The sequence below is a fragment of the Annulohypoxylon maeteangense genome (assembly GCF_022496945.1).
Source record: "Annulohypoxylon maeteangense strain CBS 123835 unplaced genomic scaffold GGS22scaffold_11, whole genome shotgun sequence".
Lineage (NCBI taxonomy): Eukaryota > Fungi > Ascomycota > Sordariomycetes > Xylariales > Hypoxylaceae > Annulohypoxylon > Annulohypoxylon maeteangense.
The window spans coordinates 689,582-707,125 of NW_025953258.1; the positions used below are offsets into that span (position 1 = coordinate 689,582).

The 17,544-nt window shown below is 49.2% G+C and overlaps 4 protein-coding genes across 4 annotated transcripts; 1 reads left to right on the forward strand and 3 right to left on the reverse strand.

Annotated features, from left to right (window-relative positions):
- Positions 1-387: 387 nt before the first annotated feature.
- GGS22DRAFT_26730 (uncharacterized protein) lies at positions 388-2,489 on the reverse strand. The gene is made up of 3 exons (XM_047966649.1): positions 1,623-2,489; positions 734-1,545; positions 388-614 (listed from the first exon to the last, which is right to left on the reverse strand). Exons 1-3 carry the CDS (start codon positions 2,245-2,247, stop codon positions 411-413), a joined length of 1,641 nt encoding a protein of 546 aa, XP_047817694.1. The 5' UTR covers positions 2,248-2,489; the 3' UTR covers positions 388-410.
- A 2,973-nt stretch (positions 2,490-5,462) lies between these two features.
- Positions 5,463-7,956, reverse strand: GGS22DRAFT_26845 (uncharacterized protein). Its single transcript, XM_047966650.1, has 3 exons — positions 7,296-7,956; positions 6,818-7,205; positions 5,463-6,763 (listed from the first exon to the last, which is right to left on the reverse strand). Exons 1-3 carry the CDS (start codon positions 7,566-7,568, stop codon positions 5,784-5,786), a joined length of 1,641 nt encoding a protein of 546 aa, XP_047817695.1. The 5' UTR covers positions 7,569-7,956; the 3' UTR covers positions 5,463-5,783.
- A 1,929-nt stretch (positions 7,957-9,885) lies between these two features.
- GGS22DRAFT_166285 (6-phosphofructokinase) lies at positions 9,886-13,190 on the reverse strand. Its single transcript, XM_047961823.1, has 4 exons — positions 11,876-13,190; positions 11,352-11,819; positions 11,210-11,297; positions 9,886-11,146 (listed from the first exon to the last, which is right to left on the reverse strand). Exons 1-4 carry the CDS (start codon positions 12,590-12,592, stop codon positions 10,050-10,052), a joined length of 2,370 nt encoding a protein of 789 aa, XP_047817696.1. The 5' UTR covers positions 12,593-13,190; the 3' UTR covers positions 9,886-10,049.
- A 1,095-nt stretch (positions 13,191-14,285) lies between these two features.
- Positions 14,286-17,000, forward strand: GGS22DRAFT_166286 (subunit 17 of mediator complex-domain-containing protein). The gene is made up of 2 exons (XM_047961824.1): positions 14,286-14,815; positions 14,877-17,000. The coding sequence occupies exons 1-2, from the start codon at positions 14,544-14,546 to the stop codon at positions 16,597-16,599; spliced, it is 1,995 nt and encodes a 664-aa protein (XP_047817697.1). The 5' UTR covers positions 14,286-14,543; the 3' UTR covers positions 16,600-17,000.
- Positions 17,001-17,544: the final 544 nt, after the last annotated feature.

The following is a 17,544-nucleotide window of genomic DNA, read 5'->3' on the forward strand; positions in this document are numbered from 1 at the left end:
TCCAACCAAAGGCATCAAAAGAAGAAAAAAAAAGCATCAGAATTACCTCCGCTCTGCTCTGCTCTGCTCATGAATTGAATACTTTCATTTAGATCGCCTTCGTAGCCCCGTAACTTCGTTCATGATATGATATGGTGATATGATATGGAAACGACAAATGAAAACGTATACCCGCCAACCACCTCATCCCAGAACCGCCGCCGAGACACGCGAGACGCGATATCCCCAGGGACGACCCGCCAACATCGTGTATATGATTAGAAAGGCAGACGGGCCACCCATCAGAGCGGCGTGTTTCCCAGATCCAACCTCCGCCGTCGCGATCCGCTCATCCCCACAAGCAGCATCGAGGCATCGCGGCTAGGTACTTACTCAACACCCTTCCGCCCGAACGTAGTAACGCCACTTGCTTAGCGGACATATCCGCGGTGGCTGGGGCGATCATACACGACCTCACGCTCAACAATGCGCTCGTCATCAAGCTTATCCCAATTCACCGAGCGACGGTTGCGGTAGCGACGTTCATAATCGCGCTCGCGCTCCAGCTCCTGCGTCCTGCGTCTGCGGTTGCGACGGATCGTATCCGACAAATTAACCAGCTCGAGCACGTCCTCCTACACACACACCACACATCAGCACATTAACCTAAGTAGGTAGGTAGGAATTGTGCGACGACAATGTCACACCGTCGTCGGGAAATAGGGAATGGATGGATGGATGGGGTAAGACTCACGTAGCGCAGGTACTGCATGACGTAGAAGAACCACTCCGTCTCCTCGTACTCATACCCCATATGTTCGATCGCCTCGCGAATGACCAAATCCTTCGTGATCTCCGTCCACATCTCACTCCTCTTCCGCGGCGGCGGCGCGCGGTCCCCGTCGCGGATCGAGATGCGGCGGTCCTGGATCTCCTCGATCTCCACGTCCCGGTCCCGCGACCTCTCCCGCTTGTCGAACACCTGGATACTCAACCTCTCGCGCTCCCGCTCCCGCGAGGGTTCACGCTCTCGCATCGGCTCGCTGATCGCACTGACGGGTGTCCCGTCCCGCTCAGGCACAAACTTCGACCGCCGCACCCCGCTGTACCGGCTCCAGTTCACCTCCGCGCCGCCTCCCCCCACGCCGTCCATCTTCACGCGCTCGGTGCCCGGCGGCACGTCGACGATCGTCCAGTCTTTCGTCGCGCCGTGCCAGGCCTCGCCCATGCGGCCGCGCGAATCGATCTTGTCCGTGATATACTCTGCCTCGTCCTCCCACTCTGCGCGCGGCGGTGCTGCGCTGTGCGCTCGCCGTCTGGTGTCGGACAGCCGCACGATTTCGCGGTCTTTTTCGATGACGAGGTCGTCGTCGTCGTAGTAGGATGGCCGGAGCAGCGGACGCGGTCGTTCCCGGGGCCGCGACTTCGAGCGTGTGCGCTCCCGGATGTCGACGTCGGTTTCGCGGCCCCGGATGTCGATGTCGATGTCGAGATCACGCTCGCGGATTTGAGGTGGGGCGGTGCGTGGTGGTGGTGGTGGGGTTGGCGGTTTTGCTCGTACGAGACCTAGATACGGGGGGAAATGTTAGCGTGGGTGACCTTATCTTTGTCTGAGACATGGCTTGTGGCGTTGTTAGACATACCGTGGTCGATATCGCGATAGTGGGTGATGACCTCACGCTCGATCGTCGGGCCTCGGATGACCGGAGGAGGGGGTGGAGGTGGGGGCGACGGGCTAGGAGACGGAGATCGCTCTTTTTCACGCTCGATGCGTAGGCGGATTAGTTCGCGGTCTCTTTCTCTTTCTCTATCCGGAGTTGGTGACCGTTCTCGTCGTCGCTCAATTGTGCGAGATTCTACTCTCACGGCTGTCGGGGGTGGCGAGGGGGATCGTTCGATGAATCTGGGACGGCGCTCTGGCGGCATCGAAGGTGCCCGTTCACGCTCCCTGTCGACGATGCGCTCATGGTACCGGACAGGGCTAGGACTACGGCGTCGACGGTCGACGGTTTCGACCTCACGCTGACGTAGGACTAATTGTCCGGCCTCTACCCTCCTCGCATCGTCTTTGAGAAATGCGGGGGTGCGGTCTACTCTGCCGCGTTCCCGGTCCAGATCCTCATACTCTCTCACGGATACTCGTCGCGGCGAAGCGCGGCGTTCTCTTCGATCATAGATCTCAAAGTCGTCGACTTCTCGAGCCGGCGCTCTCCGAGGGGTATAATCCCCTCTGTCACTTAAATCGCTCCTACTACTTCTGTACGCCATCTCCTCGAGTCTTGCGCTTGACTTTCCGTTTTTACACTCAAGAGGATGGTGTAAAGGATAGGCAAAAGGATGAACCTATCAATTGGGGGTGGTGAAGATTTCACCGCTGTAATGCGTCACTCCTGCAGCGGCAGCGGGGTAGAAGGGAACTTCAATAATGATGAGCGGATTGGGAAATGATCGACGCTAGAATATAGCTGTGTAGCGCTGTGTAGCTTCCTGCAGCTCGCTAAGATGTGCTTTTTGATCTTGAGGCGTTATTCCCTAGCGGGAGGTATTTGATGTTAAGCGAAAGGGGTTGGAAGAATGTGTAAGTAGGTAGGGTTTGGGTGAGTTATTAGAGCAGGTACAGTATTAAAGCTGAAAAGTGTCAGAAGGACGCGGAAGATAATGGAGGGTCACACGATTTTGAATCCCGGACTGGCGCGGTTGCTGGTAAGCTAGTGAGGATGAGTCGGATTGGGTGTCAAAACAGTCGTACTGTATGTATACATATATGTATGTATGTGCGTACAAACAGATAAATTCAGAGACGGGAAAATGCGAGATCTCGTCGGGAGTCAAAACGTTTAAACATGTAATTTCTGTTCTGGAAAGCTGGATAGAAGCTAAGAGAGACAAACGTCGTCATACCACACCAGTAACTGGGCAGGCCGAGACTAATAAAGCAGATGAAAAAGGCAGGGGGGTTGGCTTGGAGCGGTGGAGGTTCTGGAGGGGGGAATCAAGGCAGGCTAGGGCTGGCAAACTAAACTAGGATCCCCTCAACCTGGACGATGCTACCATAGGGTACGAGGGAGAACGGGGGGTTGCCGGTGTTGTAACGAGAAGAACGTCACGGAATCAGGAGAGAAGGCCAAGGAAGGACAACTAGTAACTAAAGAAGTATCAATAGATAAAAAAACATTATGATATTGATGGAATGGTGCATTCATAGTGTAGCTTCGCCCCATCGTGTGTTCAATGGGAACAGACCCTCCGAATGAGGAGGACTAATACTGTAGCAGACACGGTATTATGCGTATGTAGCAGAGGATCCCGTTCGCTTACTCACTCAGCAGGACGCTGCGGGCTGAGCATGACTGGTGGCCCTCGTGAGACAGCAGGACCACTTTCTGTATGTGAGACAAACAGCCGGACGTAGTTGGGCAGCTAAAATGAGTAGGCTGCGCCTTCAAAACAGTGCCAGGTGCATGCCGTCTATGTAATATCGACCATGCGATACCTAGCCGGATAATGCCACGCGCCACATCTGCTCACGATACTATTATGCCAGTACTATCCGTCTGCGCCTGCGTCAGAGTTGCCGAACCCGGGAGAGTAAATTTTCGCCGAATTTACGCCAGACTTGTTTTTTCCCCCTTCTATTCCTATTCTTCCTATTTTTCTTTCATCGTGTTTATAGAAAGAGATCGAAGATAGATCGAATGCATCATACGCAGAACCTGTTGCATATTCCAGCTGCCAAGTCTGAGGGGTACCGAGACCTGTTAATGAGTGGTTAGCGAGGTTGGTAAACTGTGACGGATAGGAAGAGATGGTGGGGTCGAAACCAGTGGGGAGGACGCTGACGCAATGATGCAGTCCAATCCTAGTTTCGTAAGGCCTCCATCGTGAACTAAGCTTAGACCACCTCGTGATGATCTTCACGAAATGTAACTTCGTACCAATATCATCGATATTAATGAGATTAGGTAATGTCTGAATCTTCATAAAAACATGGAAATTTACGAGATCGCAAGGGAAAATATTGTGGAGGATATCTAAGTTATACAAGGATTCCCCGGACTGTCGGGCACTCATCACAATCTCCATATATAAACAGGAACTATATCTGATTCACGACCTAGTCGTCGGGCATCAAATATAGATATGAATGCATCTAGGGATGTAGTCTATTCATCACTGATGAATGAGAGGCTCTCAAACCCTGGATCCGAATACCCCTGGATCTAACAGAGAATCCATCGCGAGTTTGAATTTTATTGGATACAGGATACGCTCGATTTGTTGTCCTTTCTGTCGCCAAAGCCAATTGCCCAATTATACTCCGATCCACACTTCAGAGTTCACGGGCCGAGCCGGAGGCTGATATATCTTGGGCGGTTCGAACTCTATTACTATTAGTCCGCGACTGTCGAAACTTCTGTTAACCGCAGAAGCTGCAGTCGAGAATCAGGAACACGTTTGAAGGCGGAAATGATATACGAAGGCCCGGTTTATATCAGGCCATTGTCCGCTTATGCCGGAGTTATTGTGATGTTATAACTCTCATAGCATCCCACGCATATGTTTCCGTCTCTTAGTGGATAGAAACTGGATAATCGTATTCGGAGTACAAGAGGTCAATAGTCTAACACATTACTGTCGCCAGCGTGTGTAGTGTGTTGGTTGGTGGCGTTAGTGGAAAGCACTCCGACTCCCGTTGTTGTGCTAAACCTCGTGCAATGGCTTATACTACTATCTGGGCCTACTAGGCTATCGTCAATGGGTACATTCAGTGATATTGAGGAGACTCCGGTTGACTTTTGGATAATATCGTTGGACTGGATGGACGCCAATTTTACAGAGGTATTGTCGGCGTTTCTGTTATTGTTGATGCCTACCAGGTAGCACCTAATGTTAGGACTTCATCATCTCATTCATCTATAAGCTAACGAGCAACGGAAATATTTATATACAGGTATGAAATTGATGAAGGGATACTAGCGGCGATATATTCTTGTCAAGTTGAGGATGTGCTTGCTCCATAACGTGTGCTTTGAGAACGTTCTTCCTCAGACCCATCATTTTATTCACTCTAACCTCCAACCAACTAGGTAGTGTTTACCTAAGTGCTATTTGGCGATTTATGATCAATCCGATACAATGAGCACTAGATGAGTATCTCCCTAGTTAGGTCTGGCGTTTTGAAGAGGTAACCCCATGTCGATGGCAACTCTCCTCGCTTGCTGTTTGGGCTACCCGCCTTAATCATTAACCTACTAGGTACCTAAGCAACATCATCACTCTTATAACGAGACTCAATCCCAAAAACGGGAATTAATCGGAGTATGGCATCAGGATGGTAGCAATTAATTGACCGATTTTTTTTAATTTCTTTTCTTTCTTAGGTAAGTTTACCTTGATGTTTACGTACGGTGGATTTAAGCTCAAGTTGCACGAACCCAAAAGGGGGGAATACTACCATAAATATCACCTAACAATGATAAGCACGAACAATTCCAGTATTCATTATACACCATTCTATTATATATGTATGTATGAAACGCTATGCAACGTCATGCTAAGAGGCATTTAGGTATATCTCCAGACGCAAGCCACCTCTCCGCAGGCCTTTCTCACCATAAATTTAAACTCGCTCCCGCATTGCGCCTGAATGTCCCTACTGGATATCAGATACCATGAGGAAAAGATAAACGCCATCAACTTTTCTCCGCAGGTATCTTCAAGAAACGGTATTACCTCCCACCACACAACTCCTCACCCCTTTTCATCCTTTAAATTTAATAGTCAGGTAAGTAGGTGGGTAGGTCTCACGGCACCTCCTTATAATGCCCTTCCCCCATCAACTCCGCCGGCCTCTCCGGCTCCGCCAACTCGTGCGGATGTTGCTGTTGCTGCTGCTGGTAATAATACTGCTGTTGTTGCTGGGCATTATACTCCCCATTCGCCCCCCCATACACCCACGCTCCATCCTGCCCTTGCTGGGGATACACGTACCCCTCCGCGCCCTGCTGCGGCGAGTACGCTTGCTGCGCGTACACATTCTGCCCATTATACCCCTGCGGCACGGCCGCATATCCATCATCACGGCTCCCCACCGTCTTATCCGAGGTCCCGACATACGCGCTCCCGGGACTCACCGCGCCCGCAACCAAAGCGGGTCCCTCGCCCCCCGCGGCCGCGTTCTTCTCATCCAGTTTCCGCTGCCGGTACCTCAGGAACCAAACCGTCACACCCATCCCCGCGACCGCGATAACGCCAAGTGTCACACCAACACTAATCCCGACCTTCGCCCCATCACTCAACCCCTCACCCCCGGCCCCGGCCCCCTCAGCCGTCGTATTCCCCGCCGCCCCCGACGTCGTGGAACCCGCAGCCTGGCTCGCGTTGAAAGTCGCTAGCACAGTCGCATCAGACCAAGTCCCTCCATCCCCATTCGCCTCAACAACGCTTCCGTTACTAACATAATAAAGCCTTAACGCATCGTTTCCAAACGCGTTCGCGATCCCGATGGCCCCGCCCGCGGTATCGGCAAGCGGCCACGCGGTGGCGCTCGTCTGCTCGAAGACGCTCCATGCGTAGTTCTTGTTCCCGACTTGGTGGATCGCGCGGTCGCCGCCGATGTAGAAGACGCTGCGCGTGTACGCGCTGTCGATGCTCACTGCGAGCGCGGATGCGCTGCCGCTCCAGGAGGGGAGGGTGAAGTTTGCGGCGGTTGTGTTGGGTGCTAGGTTTGATGATTGCGTTATGTTGGTTGCGTTGCTTCCTGCTAGGGGTGCTGGGAAGGTGGCTGGGGTTGTGTTAGTTGGGTTGTGGGTAAGTAAAGTCGCGAGGGGGGACTTACAGAGATGCCATAGGTTGTCGCTGTATAGACGCGACACCCCTATATTGTTGTCATCTCTTGGCCTCACGACCGTGATGTTCTTCTTGGAAAAGGTGGTCCCGATGGCTTGGGACGACGTCTTGTCGTTGGAGACGAGGCCATAGTATGCCCAGGAGGTGGCGGTGGTGTAGCCAATCTGGTGCAGAGATCCCTCGAGGTCGTTATAGTAAAGGCGATATCCATCCACGGACCCTAGCAGGACGACTGATAATGCTGAGGTGGGTGAAACCTTAGGCGAGCCTCCCGAAGTGACATATTCGCCCGTGTTTATCCAATGCCCCGTGTTCCAATCGCATTTCAGCAGCGCATTGACAATTTCGTCGTTGTTGTCCATATAGAAGATAGAGGCCTATTCGCTGGCGTCAGCAAGTCTCGTACAATCTCACCGGCTCCACTTAGCTCATCTCACGATGATGGGAGCGTCTTGGCCTCAACTCACCCAGGCGGTCTCGCTATCCGTCCACCCGGACGCGGCCAAACTCGTCTTGTTCTTGGGAATGAAATTGTAGAAAGGGGCGGCGAGAGTTTTGTCGTCTGGGAATATTGGCGTGTGGTTGCCGTTGCAGAGACTATATCGTATACCGCCCGTGTCGTCGTCCTGCATTATGAAACTAGGTCCTCTCGAATTCCACCACGCTGCGATCGAGCCGCACGACACCCGCTCAGCTAGAAGCCATATTGATATTTGAAAAAGCGACGTGAGTTTCGCCATTTTTTGAGACAGCGCGTAGGTTTTTGGGTTTTTTTTGTATATCCTTCTAGGTAGTGGGGTCGAGTGCTAGCACAGGATAACGGCGCTCATGATAGTATCAAGACCCGAATATACATACCAAAAAGGACTAAAATATGAAAAGGAATGGGGGAAAAGGAATGAAGATTTTTGCAAGAGAGTAAAAAAGAGGTGAAGATTGGCAAATGCAAAAAAAATAAGAGGTCAGGAAAATAGAAGTTCATGTGAAGCGGGACAGGTGAAAGATCTTATTAACCCAATTGATATTGGGATCTCTCGTCAGCCATACAGCTACAGCTGTCGCAGCTGCAGGGGTCCATACCTCGTAGGGAATTATGTCCTAATTTGAACAGATGAGGCCTGGTCCTGAACGGGTCTCGAACGGGTCTCGAATTGGCAAGCCTGACCTTTAGATCGGACAGGCATTCTCATTGATCTTAATTCTTAAGCTCATCATTTCTCGGGTCCGGGTCCGCAGTCAATGTTGCATCGGGAAGGATTCAGGGCTATACCTACATCGACAGCTCTGGAGTAAACGTCTAACTCATGAAAGCTGTAAGCGAGATAATGGGAATTATGCAGAGCCTATCACCTTGCAATGCCGCAACTAGACATAGCTTTTGGTGAATAAATATAGTAAAAGGTACCTAGTTAAATGTATGTAGTATAGAGGGTGAGCTAATTGCATCTGGTATTAGAGACATCGCGACTACAAGAAACTACGGACGATTTAATAGCGAATGATCACTAAACAACATAGATGGATGGTAGGACAGATGAAACGGACCGTTTCAGAGATATCGGATGAATTGTCGTGCCTCACGTCGAGCCAAAAGAGTAGCGTTGAAATACAGGGACTTATTCTGGGCGATATTTGGGTGGTTGGGGTATACATCTTTCTCTAGCTTTAACTCATGAAGGTATAGAATATGTATGTCACCTATAGTACTAGAAACCTAGTTCAAGGTTGTATACACATGTGATTGAATGACAATAGCCTCCAAATTTTTAAGTATTTTTTTCTTTACCAAGAATTTGTTATCGCTAACAGGGTCCGTACATAAGCTGATACCAAGAATAAATGAGGCTGGCATCAGACTGCACCAAACGGGACGAAGATTCGCACGGGCTTTCCGGGCACCCATGACATCGATCCTTACCCCTTTAAGACTGTGGCTTGTGAAAAATGCACGGATGAGATATTGTGGCGAAACAAGACCTTCAACAGCTGTCTCAACAAATCTTGGAGCTTTTTATCTTATCTTCTCTCGATATTACTAGAATTCCAAAATACCAAATCATCTACATTATGTATATATCAACTATCATTTAGAAGGCCGATATTTTTAACCAAGAAATACCAACAGCTAGTTCAAGAAACACCACCAAGGATTCAAAATCCTCTTATAAAATCGCGCGATCGCTTCCCCGCCATCTACCCACAGTTAGCGTCCGTCACATCCAGAGTGCGGCTCGTGCCCCTACCCGCGTTGCCAATTTCATTCGGGATGTAGACGAGAAATACGGTCCCGAAGCTCTGGATTTCCGATGCGGTATATCCCAAGAGATCAGACGATGTTTGAGATTCCGTTGAAACGCAATGCGCAGAATTATTCGGTTTATCCAATCAATCGCGATTGCTACCCCGGAGTATCTAAATCTTGACGTACATACCTAGGTACGGATACTGTCGAGATGCGTTTGGGATGGGCCAGGATCGCGATCCTGAGAATCCGATCTCTTGTAGGCCTTACATCCCATACCTTGGACACAACAACATATCAGCTACCGATGCGTCGTCCCCTTGATCTTCGAGCTATGGAGAAGCCGGTCCTGGGGTCACCATACGGTTACATGCGTGTTCCATTTAACGTAGATCTTCACATAATCCACGTGCCAAGCATCCTTCTCAGCTCATTCTAGAAGTAGAAGGATTATACCAACATACCTACCCTACATGGGCTACCAATCAAAATGCACCCCTTAACATAGGGGGAATGCGGTGCAGCTGCCCGTGTGTACGGAGCTTCGACGGCGGAACATGCTAATCGAGACCCGACACCCTTAACTATGCTATGTTCGGTTATATGTTTCTAGAACTTCTCTACACGTGAAACAGTCTGGCAACCTATATGTAAGCGAGCTGTATGATCCATTATTTATTTTATATGAAGCCTATTATGTGATGATAGGTCAACGGAGAGACCTACAGTAATTACCTCTGTCTCGGCCTACATAGGTATCTTGGCCGGGATTAAGGCACTCAAGTCTCAGGTTGGTTCTAGGCATCACAGCAATATGACCACAGAATTTAATCATAAAATATCAGTATTTCCTTAGCCATGTAGGAGAATCATAACAATGCACCCGGACCCATCCCAATCTATCTACCTAGGTATCGACCCGATGTTCTAGTCCCTTAATCCTACCTTAGCCAACAGCCCGTCGTTCTTTTTAGCCTTTCTAATCTTTGATAAGTCCGCGCTTGGCGTCTTTGGCAATGAGCCCGACCAGGCTCTTTTCCGGTAGTGGGTACTCCGGACGTCCACCAAGGATGTCTACAACTTCCTTGTTATCTAGCCAGTGTGCCACCGTGGGCCGTCGGTTCTTCCAGTCCGTTTCATTCTCTTCTAGAGCCTCCATGGGCGAGAATACTACATCCGCACCTTGTATACCGATGACGGAGGCACTTAAGGGGTCCTTGCTTATTTTCTCGGGGTTCTTCTGTGGTTTCGGTCCGTACTTCTCAAGATGCTGTATGCACTTGATAGCCAGTCTAACGGCACGGCACCTATCCATCGCGGATGGGACACCACCCTGTTGAACGTGGCCGGGAATGCTGTCTCGAGACTCGAATCGGTCGTGAGCTTCTTCGCGGATGATATCCGCGATGAGCTTGGCCGAGAAGACCTTGCTTGCCTTTTCATTAACAAGAATTAGTCGTCCCGCACGTGATTGACCCCTGTCCTTCTTGAAAACCTCTTTCAGATGCTTAACATCTGCGGTGAGCATTTCCAGACTGATGCCCTCTTCTGGAATGTAGACGGCGCTTGCGCCAACGCCTAGCCCTCCTAGAATTGCGACATATCCGCACCGACCACCTTGGGTTTCAATAACGAAAACTCGTCTCCGGGTTGCCGAGGCAGACTGTTTGATCTTGTCGCAGTACGCGACGAGTTCATTTAAACAAGTGTCAGATCCCAGGGAATATTCTGTACCGGGGACGTTGTTGGAAATGGTCGCCGGTAATAGGGTCATAGGAATGCAAAGCGAGGGGAACCTGGATCTGGCTTTGCGGAGCTGCGATACAGAGTGGAAAGCCTCGAATCCACCAATTAAGAAGAGCGCGTCAAACTCATACTTTTCGATCAGCTTGGCGATTAGTTCTATGCCAGACTCTTCCGGAAGTTCACGGTTTGTGCCTATTTCTGAGCCTCCCTTGCTTGCCCACCCGTCGACCTCTAGCCAGTCAAATTTCCGTACAGCACCAAGAGGCTTATCGCCATGATGTCGAGCAAAGCCAGCGAACCCGTTGTGGATTGCAAGCGGCTCATGCCCCCCTATAAGATCTAGATTAGCATCCACGTCTCATATGAGAATAAATAGTAGCAAAATTATCTTACGGGATCGGCAATAAGCTACTCCTGCACGAATTGCGGCGTTCATACCACCAGCGGGTGCTCCCACATTAATAAAACCAATCTTCATTCGCTATAAAGAGTCAGCATCCGTTGAAACCAACGCTGTGTTCTCGAAATGACATACTTTACTATCTTCTAGGTGTATGTCCTGGTCAAGGCCCATAGTCGTAGTCATCATATATGACTTATATTGGTCAGAGAATTCAGTATCGCGCAGGGACATAGCTTTGTCAAAGTCCTGGGCTTCGATAGCCTTGGCTACCTGCTTGGTTTCTTGCACAGCTTTCATCAAGGGTTTTCGGACTATCTTGTTCTCGGTAATAGCGATGACACAAGTCTCAGTTTCCGGTGTTGCCTCGAGGACAGCCTTGACAGCCTCTACTCCTTGTAAAGTAGCGAGCATCCTGTCATATGCCACTGCGGTGCCACCTCTTTGGACATGGCCGAGGGTGGTGATACGGGTGTCGAGGGCCAGGCCAGATTTGTCGGCCAGCAAGTCCTTTACCATATCGGGTGTGATCTTGGTTCCGTGCCTATCTAGGGCACCTTCGGCGATGATAACGATGGTTTTACGTTTCCCCCAATCCCGGTGCTTGGAAATTTAGTTTTATTCGTCATCACGTTGGACTTTCAAGGCGGAATCCATACCTTTCTAATGACTTGATTCATCTCTTCTTTCCAGTTGTCCTCCCTAGGTTTCTCCGGAATGAATATAAAATCAGCACCGGTAGCTACACCTGCCATTAAGGCAAGCCAACCACAGTGTCTCCCCATCACCTCTATAACAAAGGCTCGCGAGTGAGAGGAAGCAGTGGCTTCAATATAATCGACCATTTCGCAAATACGTGCTAAGGCGGAATAGGCACCAATGGTGGCGTCGGTTCCAGAAAGATCATTGTCAATCGAGCCGACGAGTCCAACAATGTTGAGGTATCGGTAGGGCTCAACCTGCTTCGCATTTAGCTGACCGGTGGAAACGAGTTCTTCGAGTAGGGAGGGCCATTCGGCTCGGAATCTGTCAGCACCAGTAAGAGAGCCATCACCACCACATATGATGAGAGCATCAATGCCGTTAAGTATTAAGTGCTTAGCAGCAGTTAGACGGCCCGGGCGCTCATAGAAGGCCATACACCTTGCGGTGCCTATTAATGTACCACCTTCGGAAAGGTATCCCCGGACATCGTTCCATTCCATCTTTCTGATGAAGTTGCCGCCCTGAACCAAGCCCTCGTAACCCTCATAGACGCAATACGGATCGCATCCTACGTGGATTGCCATACGTACGACGGCTCGAACAACGGCGTTCATTCCAGGTGAATCACCACCGGATGTCATGACGGCGATCTTCTTCTTTGGTGTCGCCATATTGGATATATTGATTGGAATAGGAATAACTATTTGAAAAGAGGTTTTGGTTCGAAAGGCGACGTAGGAGTGGAATAGGGTAGGAAATCGGAAACCCGAGTTTCACTAGATCAAGGTTGGAAAGGGTATAGTTAAAGTATGTATCATAGGAAGGTAGATGCATGCATCTAAGGTCGAGGAAAAGCTGAGCTAATAAGTTGGACGGGTAGATGCGAATGTGGGTGAGCAAGAGATATTATAATAACAAGGACCTGTAGTGCGTTCTTTTCATGTCGAAATCAGCCCACAGCATCGACCTTGGAACGAAGGTGTCAGGAGATAGGTACCTATAAATCGATCTCAATTAAGAGACAGCAATCGGACCGTTCACTGGTTCGTGGTCCGGCAGGTTGTAGTACATAAATGTATGATGAATGTGACGAGGGGAAAAAGACTGCTTACCCACACTAGGTCCTCACCTATCAGTATGTCATTGTTTAGGAGAAGAAAAAATCTACACCAATTTTGGTGAACAAAAAGAAGCTCTTATCAATTATCAATGAGGGGGAGCTATTACCTACTTCCAAGTTACGTAGTTGGTAGCGTAGAGGCAAGTCCATCCGTCCCACTGTATGAAAATATGTATAACCCCGCTTACGTAGCTTCGTAGGCGACGGAAGTAACAATAAACCCCTCACTGCTCCGTACTCCGTACCTATCAGATCCCCCCAATATTTATTGTTTCATAGCTGAGTGGTGAGGCTACTAGGTACTCCTGAGTTATTTTTACCTTTCAAGTTTGTTGAGCCCTTTTTAATTATCTCTTCCCATGCAGCACTTGATTATTCAAATCCTACCTACCTAGTAGGTAGTAGGTATGATAACTTATGGCCTCATCTCTAAGCTCTTTTAAATATGTTCTTGGATGCACTCTCTTTGGTAGGTACTTGGCAACAAGAGATATCCATGCGAAGGAGGTCAATGCTTAACTCATCATGACATAGTGGTCGATGTACCTAGTAGCGTCTTCAGAAAATCACCACCCCTGGTGAATTAGTTGAGCTATAGGATGAGGTATGGTATTCTTCTTACCTTAGAAATAATATCTAACACCTACCTAATCCATAGGTGCATGCAGAAATTCCCGCAGTCATAGGTGAGCCTTCGCGAGGACTGGGCTACGCGAAACGATAGCCGGTAGCAATTACACCTGTCTTCTCTGTGAACTAGTACCCTCCATGCGGTCCCTAGCCGATGTCCGATAGGCTGATTACATCTCGAAGCATGCCGCTGTTGTAGTACTTCTCGAGATAAACTTCAACCTGCTGATCCGGCAGTAGTATAAACCCGGAAATGTCACATTAGAATTTAACTAATGATACGTGATAGTATGATAAGATCGAGATGCTGTATATTCTCGAATGACTTCGGGCTGGATGTCAATACAAGACATCGTCTTAGGCGACATCACCAGATTTCCTTGTAATCGTCCTGTATATTGGGGGAACACTTGAGTAACGTATATCATGCCATAAATCTAGAGATCGTTGATGTCCGTAGAGAGGATTATAATAGCTACCTACCTAGTAGGTAGGCAGCTCAATTGATTTCGAGTACGTAGATTAATGGTAGAAGATTGGAATTGTGAAAGGGGAAAACTTAGTTACAACATTGAATGATCTGTTACAGGGGGTAGCTTGAAGTGGGTCCATACCACTAAACTTTAAAAGTCCGAAAGCTTACAGGTGATAACCTTGGAAGTCCAGGCTTACTGCCTGCTAAAAGGCCAGCTACGGACCCGCAAATATTTGCTACTAACGTCAATTGACACCAAGTTGACCTCTATCTTGGTATTTAACATCTTCAACAAAATAACCTATCGATACGTGCACAATCACGTACGTTTACCAGACCGCGATCAATACGAAATAACTTGCACGAAAAGTACAAATCTTGCTGACAACCCATCATAATGGCGTCCTCCGGCTCGCCCTTTTCCCTGCGCCCTTGGCCAACTGGCGACAAAAAGCCGAAGAACCTAAGCGAATTCATCACGCGCGTCAACGCCGAACGAGGTGGCTTCCGTAACATGACCGAGACAGAGTTGCGCGAGGAAATCGCCGCTCAGGAAGATGGCCACATCGAAGTCGACCGCTCTTCGGACGGGGAAGAGGAAGAAGAGACCGATACGGATAAGCCAAAGAACGTTATGATCACGAGAGAGGAGTTCTTGAAAAACCTTGAGTGAGTGATCTTGCGAAAAAAACGGCGTATGGGGATAATTATTCTAACTGAAACTACTTAGGTTTGCGCATCAATCGGCTATGCTAGGCCTCGATTTTATCTCCCTCTTATGTTCTAAAAACAAGCTGCACGATCCTAACAAGCAAAGAGAGATTGAGAAGCGAGAAGAAGCCATGGCCTCTCTCTCACCCACGCTACGAGAGCTAGTACCAATAGGATCCCTAGGAGCCGCTAAGGTAAATGCATCGAACATAACAGAGCCACGAAAGCAAGACGATCTTGCTATTGCCACTGGATGGAGACTCATGGGTATTAACAATATGGTGGATTCTGTCGTGGCGGCTGCTGAGAAGTTAGAAAAAGAAATGGAGCTAGAGGCGAAATACTGGGCAGATATATTGGCCGTCAGCGAGAATGGCTGGTCTGTCTGTGCTCTGCCCCAAGAGCCCCATACACTCGGTGTTCGATTTGGGTTTGCTGAGTCTGCGCCCGAGTTCCGAAATACCAGTATTGCTCCCCTGAGACGCAACGATGACGGAACTGTTCGACTAGATCTTGGTCGTGTTGGTGGCGGTTCGCAGAGGGTTAGAGTTACGTTGAAAAAGAACGGCCAAATTGTAGACCAGTCACCCTTACCTCGACGAACACCGGATGATGCGCCTCTAGAAGACCGAGTGCTTGAGGCTAGAAATACGGCGTTCCACCAAGAGCTATGGTATGAAATAAACCGAGAAGCTCGCACTCTCCTCTCGTCGGACGTTTACTCCGATTCATCATGCATTATTTGGAAACAAGATTCGGAAACGCAGATGATCTTTACCCTTGAAGACCTCGCCGAACCGGATAACAAGTATGAGAAGATCTCCAACACTCAGTGCTCATGCACTGCACACTACGTCTACATGCAATTTCTCCTATTTCAAGGACATAGGCAAAACTACCACCGGCGTACCACAATGACGCAGCTCCCGCCTAACCGCGGGGCCTTACACCAACCGTATACCATCATCCGCGCTGTGATCGCGAATAATGAATACTTTAGGCACGGTAAAATCGTGGCTAACTTCTTAGAAGATATGGTATTTACTTTGAAACGTGCTGGCATTTCAACAGCTGCTTGTAAATCAGCCTCTCAACCCCTCCTTCCAGCTCTCCTGCAGGGCAACTCGACCCGCCAGAACGCCAAGACAGAGCTTAACTTCGTCAATCACCTCGCCGGTCGCCTCGAATCTTTATTCGAATTGACAATTACTCCAGAAGCTCGGATATTCGCTCGTGGTCACATCCTCATAGTACCGCATAATGGGATGGTCTTCCGTATTTCCCTCGTCCCGTTTTCTGTCCAGAACAGTGGCGGCGAGAATAACAACAATACCGCCTCTGAGAAGGAGAAGGGTCCACCAAACCCGCTAGAGACTATGTACCCGCCCGTTGAACAGTATCCCAACGCCAAGGAAGCCACACACTATATTCGACAAGCGGCAATCCGCGCCCTGGTTCAGAAGTTAGCTGAAGAGGCCAGGGAAAAGCTACACAGGGACGACATAGACTTTAACGAGACGATACGAGGCCCAGGTGTGAAAGGTAGCGATGATAAAGAGGCCCGCATCGACATCACAGACGACGTGGACGGTCAGCTGGTCTTAAGTCTCGATGCGCAGTGGCAAGCGGGTAAGGATATCGCGAGCCGCCGCTGGACTTGGAGAGCGGATCGCGACGACGCAGGGGGAGAGTCTGTTACGGATGTCGTGGTTAAGGTCATGCAAGGACACCCGTCGCTCTAGGTGAGTGCAACGGACAGCTGGGGATCTGACGGTGGATCGATATCTCATTCGCGGAATTGGTCCTCGATGATGAGTGATGTGGAAGGAGATGTACAGGTACTTTTTTAAGATGCCTCCCGCTTTGAGGGCTGATTGCTGGTGCTTCGGGGGCTTATGTAGGCCTGCTACTTGAAGTACCTAGTACTTAAGAAATATATTGCAACCCCACGTCAAGTCCGAGATCTGCAGCTTTGCAGCTTTGCACACCGAAACCTGTACTGAAGTGATTTCCGGTATGAGGCTGAGTTTTTCAAAGGGATCAAGTTTGAGTGCCGGTGTGACTGATACTAGGTATGTACCTTTGATGTGGAGATTCCCTTATGGAACAATTTACAACCTACTAGGTATGTACCTAGATACCTGCATGCATCCGCCAGCTCTACACCCTTCCTTCAATTGAATGTTTCCTTCTAATATTTATCGACTGATTATATACCTTCTTTACTCAACCCATTATTTCCCTCCCCATCACCCCAAATTCTCTAAAACGCCGATATACGACGTCTCCCGTGAAAGTCTAGAAGGAATCTAGGATCACTTAAAGACTAAGCGCATTGTACTATCAACGAATAACATAAATTCGAGGCTATAGAAGTCATAAATCTCACAAAAAACAAAGGGTATACATCTATAAACGCCTCACTCCCATGCACCCCACCGAACCGTCATCCAACTCCGCAACTCCTACTCCCCCGGAAAGCACACCTCAAACCCCATCCCCTTATTCTACCATCAAACCTATAACCAAACCCACCAGTAAATACCGAATACCCCAAACCAACACAGCCAACCTTCCGTAACCCAAAAGCCAATTCATATCCCGTGAAAGTATCCCGAACTAACCCTCGTCCGTCTAATATCCTAACGGTACCTATGTACCACATCTCGAGATGTGAGACGCGGAGG

Coding starts and splice junctions, on each gene's coding strand:
- GGS22DRAFT_166285 (XM_047961823.1), bottom strand. CDS start 12,592: ATGGCGACACCAAAGAAGAAGATCGCCGTCATGACATCCGGTGGTGAT. Junction 11,298..11,351: donor TACACCTAGAAGATAGTAAA/GTATGTCATTTC, acceptor GACTCTTTATAG/CGAATGAAGATTGGTTTTAT. Junction 11,147..11,209: donor AGTAGCTTATTGCCGATCCC/GTAAGATAATTT, acceptor TAGATCTTATAG/GGGGGCATGAGCCGCTTGCA.
- GGS22DRAFT_26845 (XM_047966650.1), bottom strand. CDS start 7,568: ATGGCGAAACTCACGTCGCTTTTTCAAATATCAATATGGCTTCTAGCT. Junction 7,206..7,295: donor CGGATAGCGAGACCGCCTGG/GTGAGTTGAGGC, acceptor GCCAGCGAATAG/GCCTCTATCTTCTATATGGA. Junction 6,764..6,817: donor CGACAACCTATGGCATCTCT/GTAAGTCCCCCC, acceptor ACACAACCCCAG/CCACCTTCCCAGCACCCCTA.
- GGS22DRAFT_26730 (XM_047966649.1), bottom strand. CDS start 2,247: ATGGCGTACAGAAGTAGTAGGAGCGATTTAAGTGACAGAGGGGATTAT. Junction 1,546..1,622: donor CTATCGCGATATCGACCACG/GTATGTCTAACA, acceptor CCCCGTATCTAG/GTCTCGTACGAGCAAAACCG. Junction 615..733: donor TCATGCAGTACCTGCGCTAC/GTGAGTCTTACC, acceptor GTGTGTGTGTAG/GAGGACGTGCTCGAGCTGGT.
- GGS22DRAFT_166286 (XM_047961824.1), top strand. CDS start 14,544: ATGGCGTCCTCCGGCTCGCCCTTTTCCCTGCGCCCTTGGCCAACTGGC. Junction 14,816..14,876: donor GAGTTCTTGAAAAACCTTGA/GTGAGTGATCTT, acceptor GAAACTACTTAG/GTTTGCGCATCAATCGGCTA.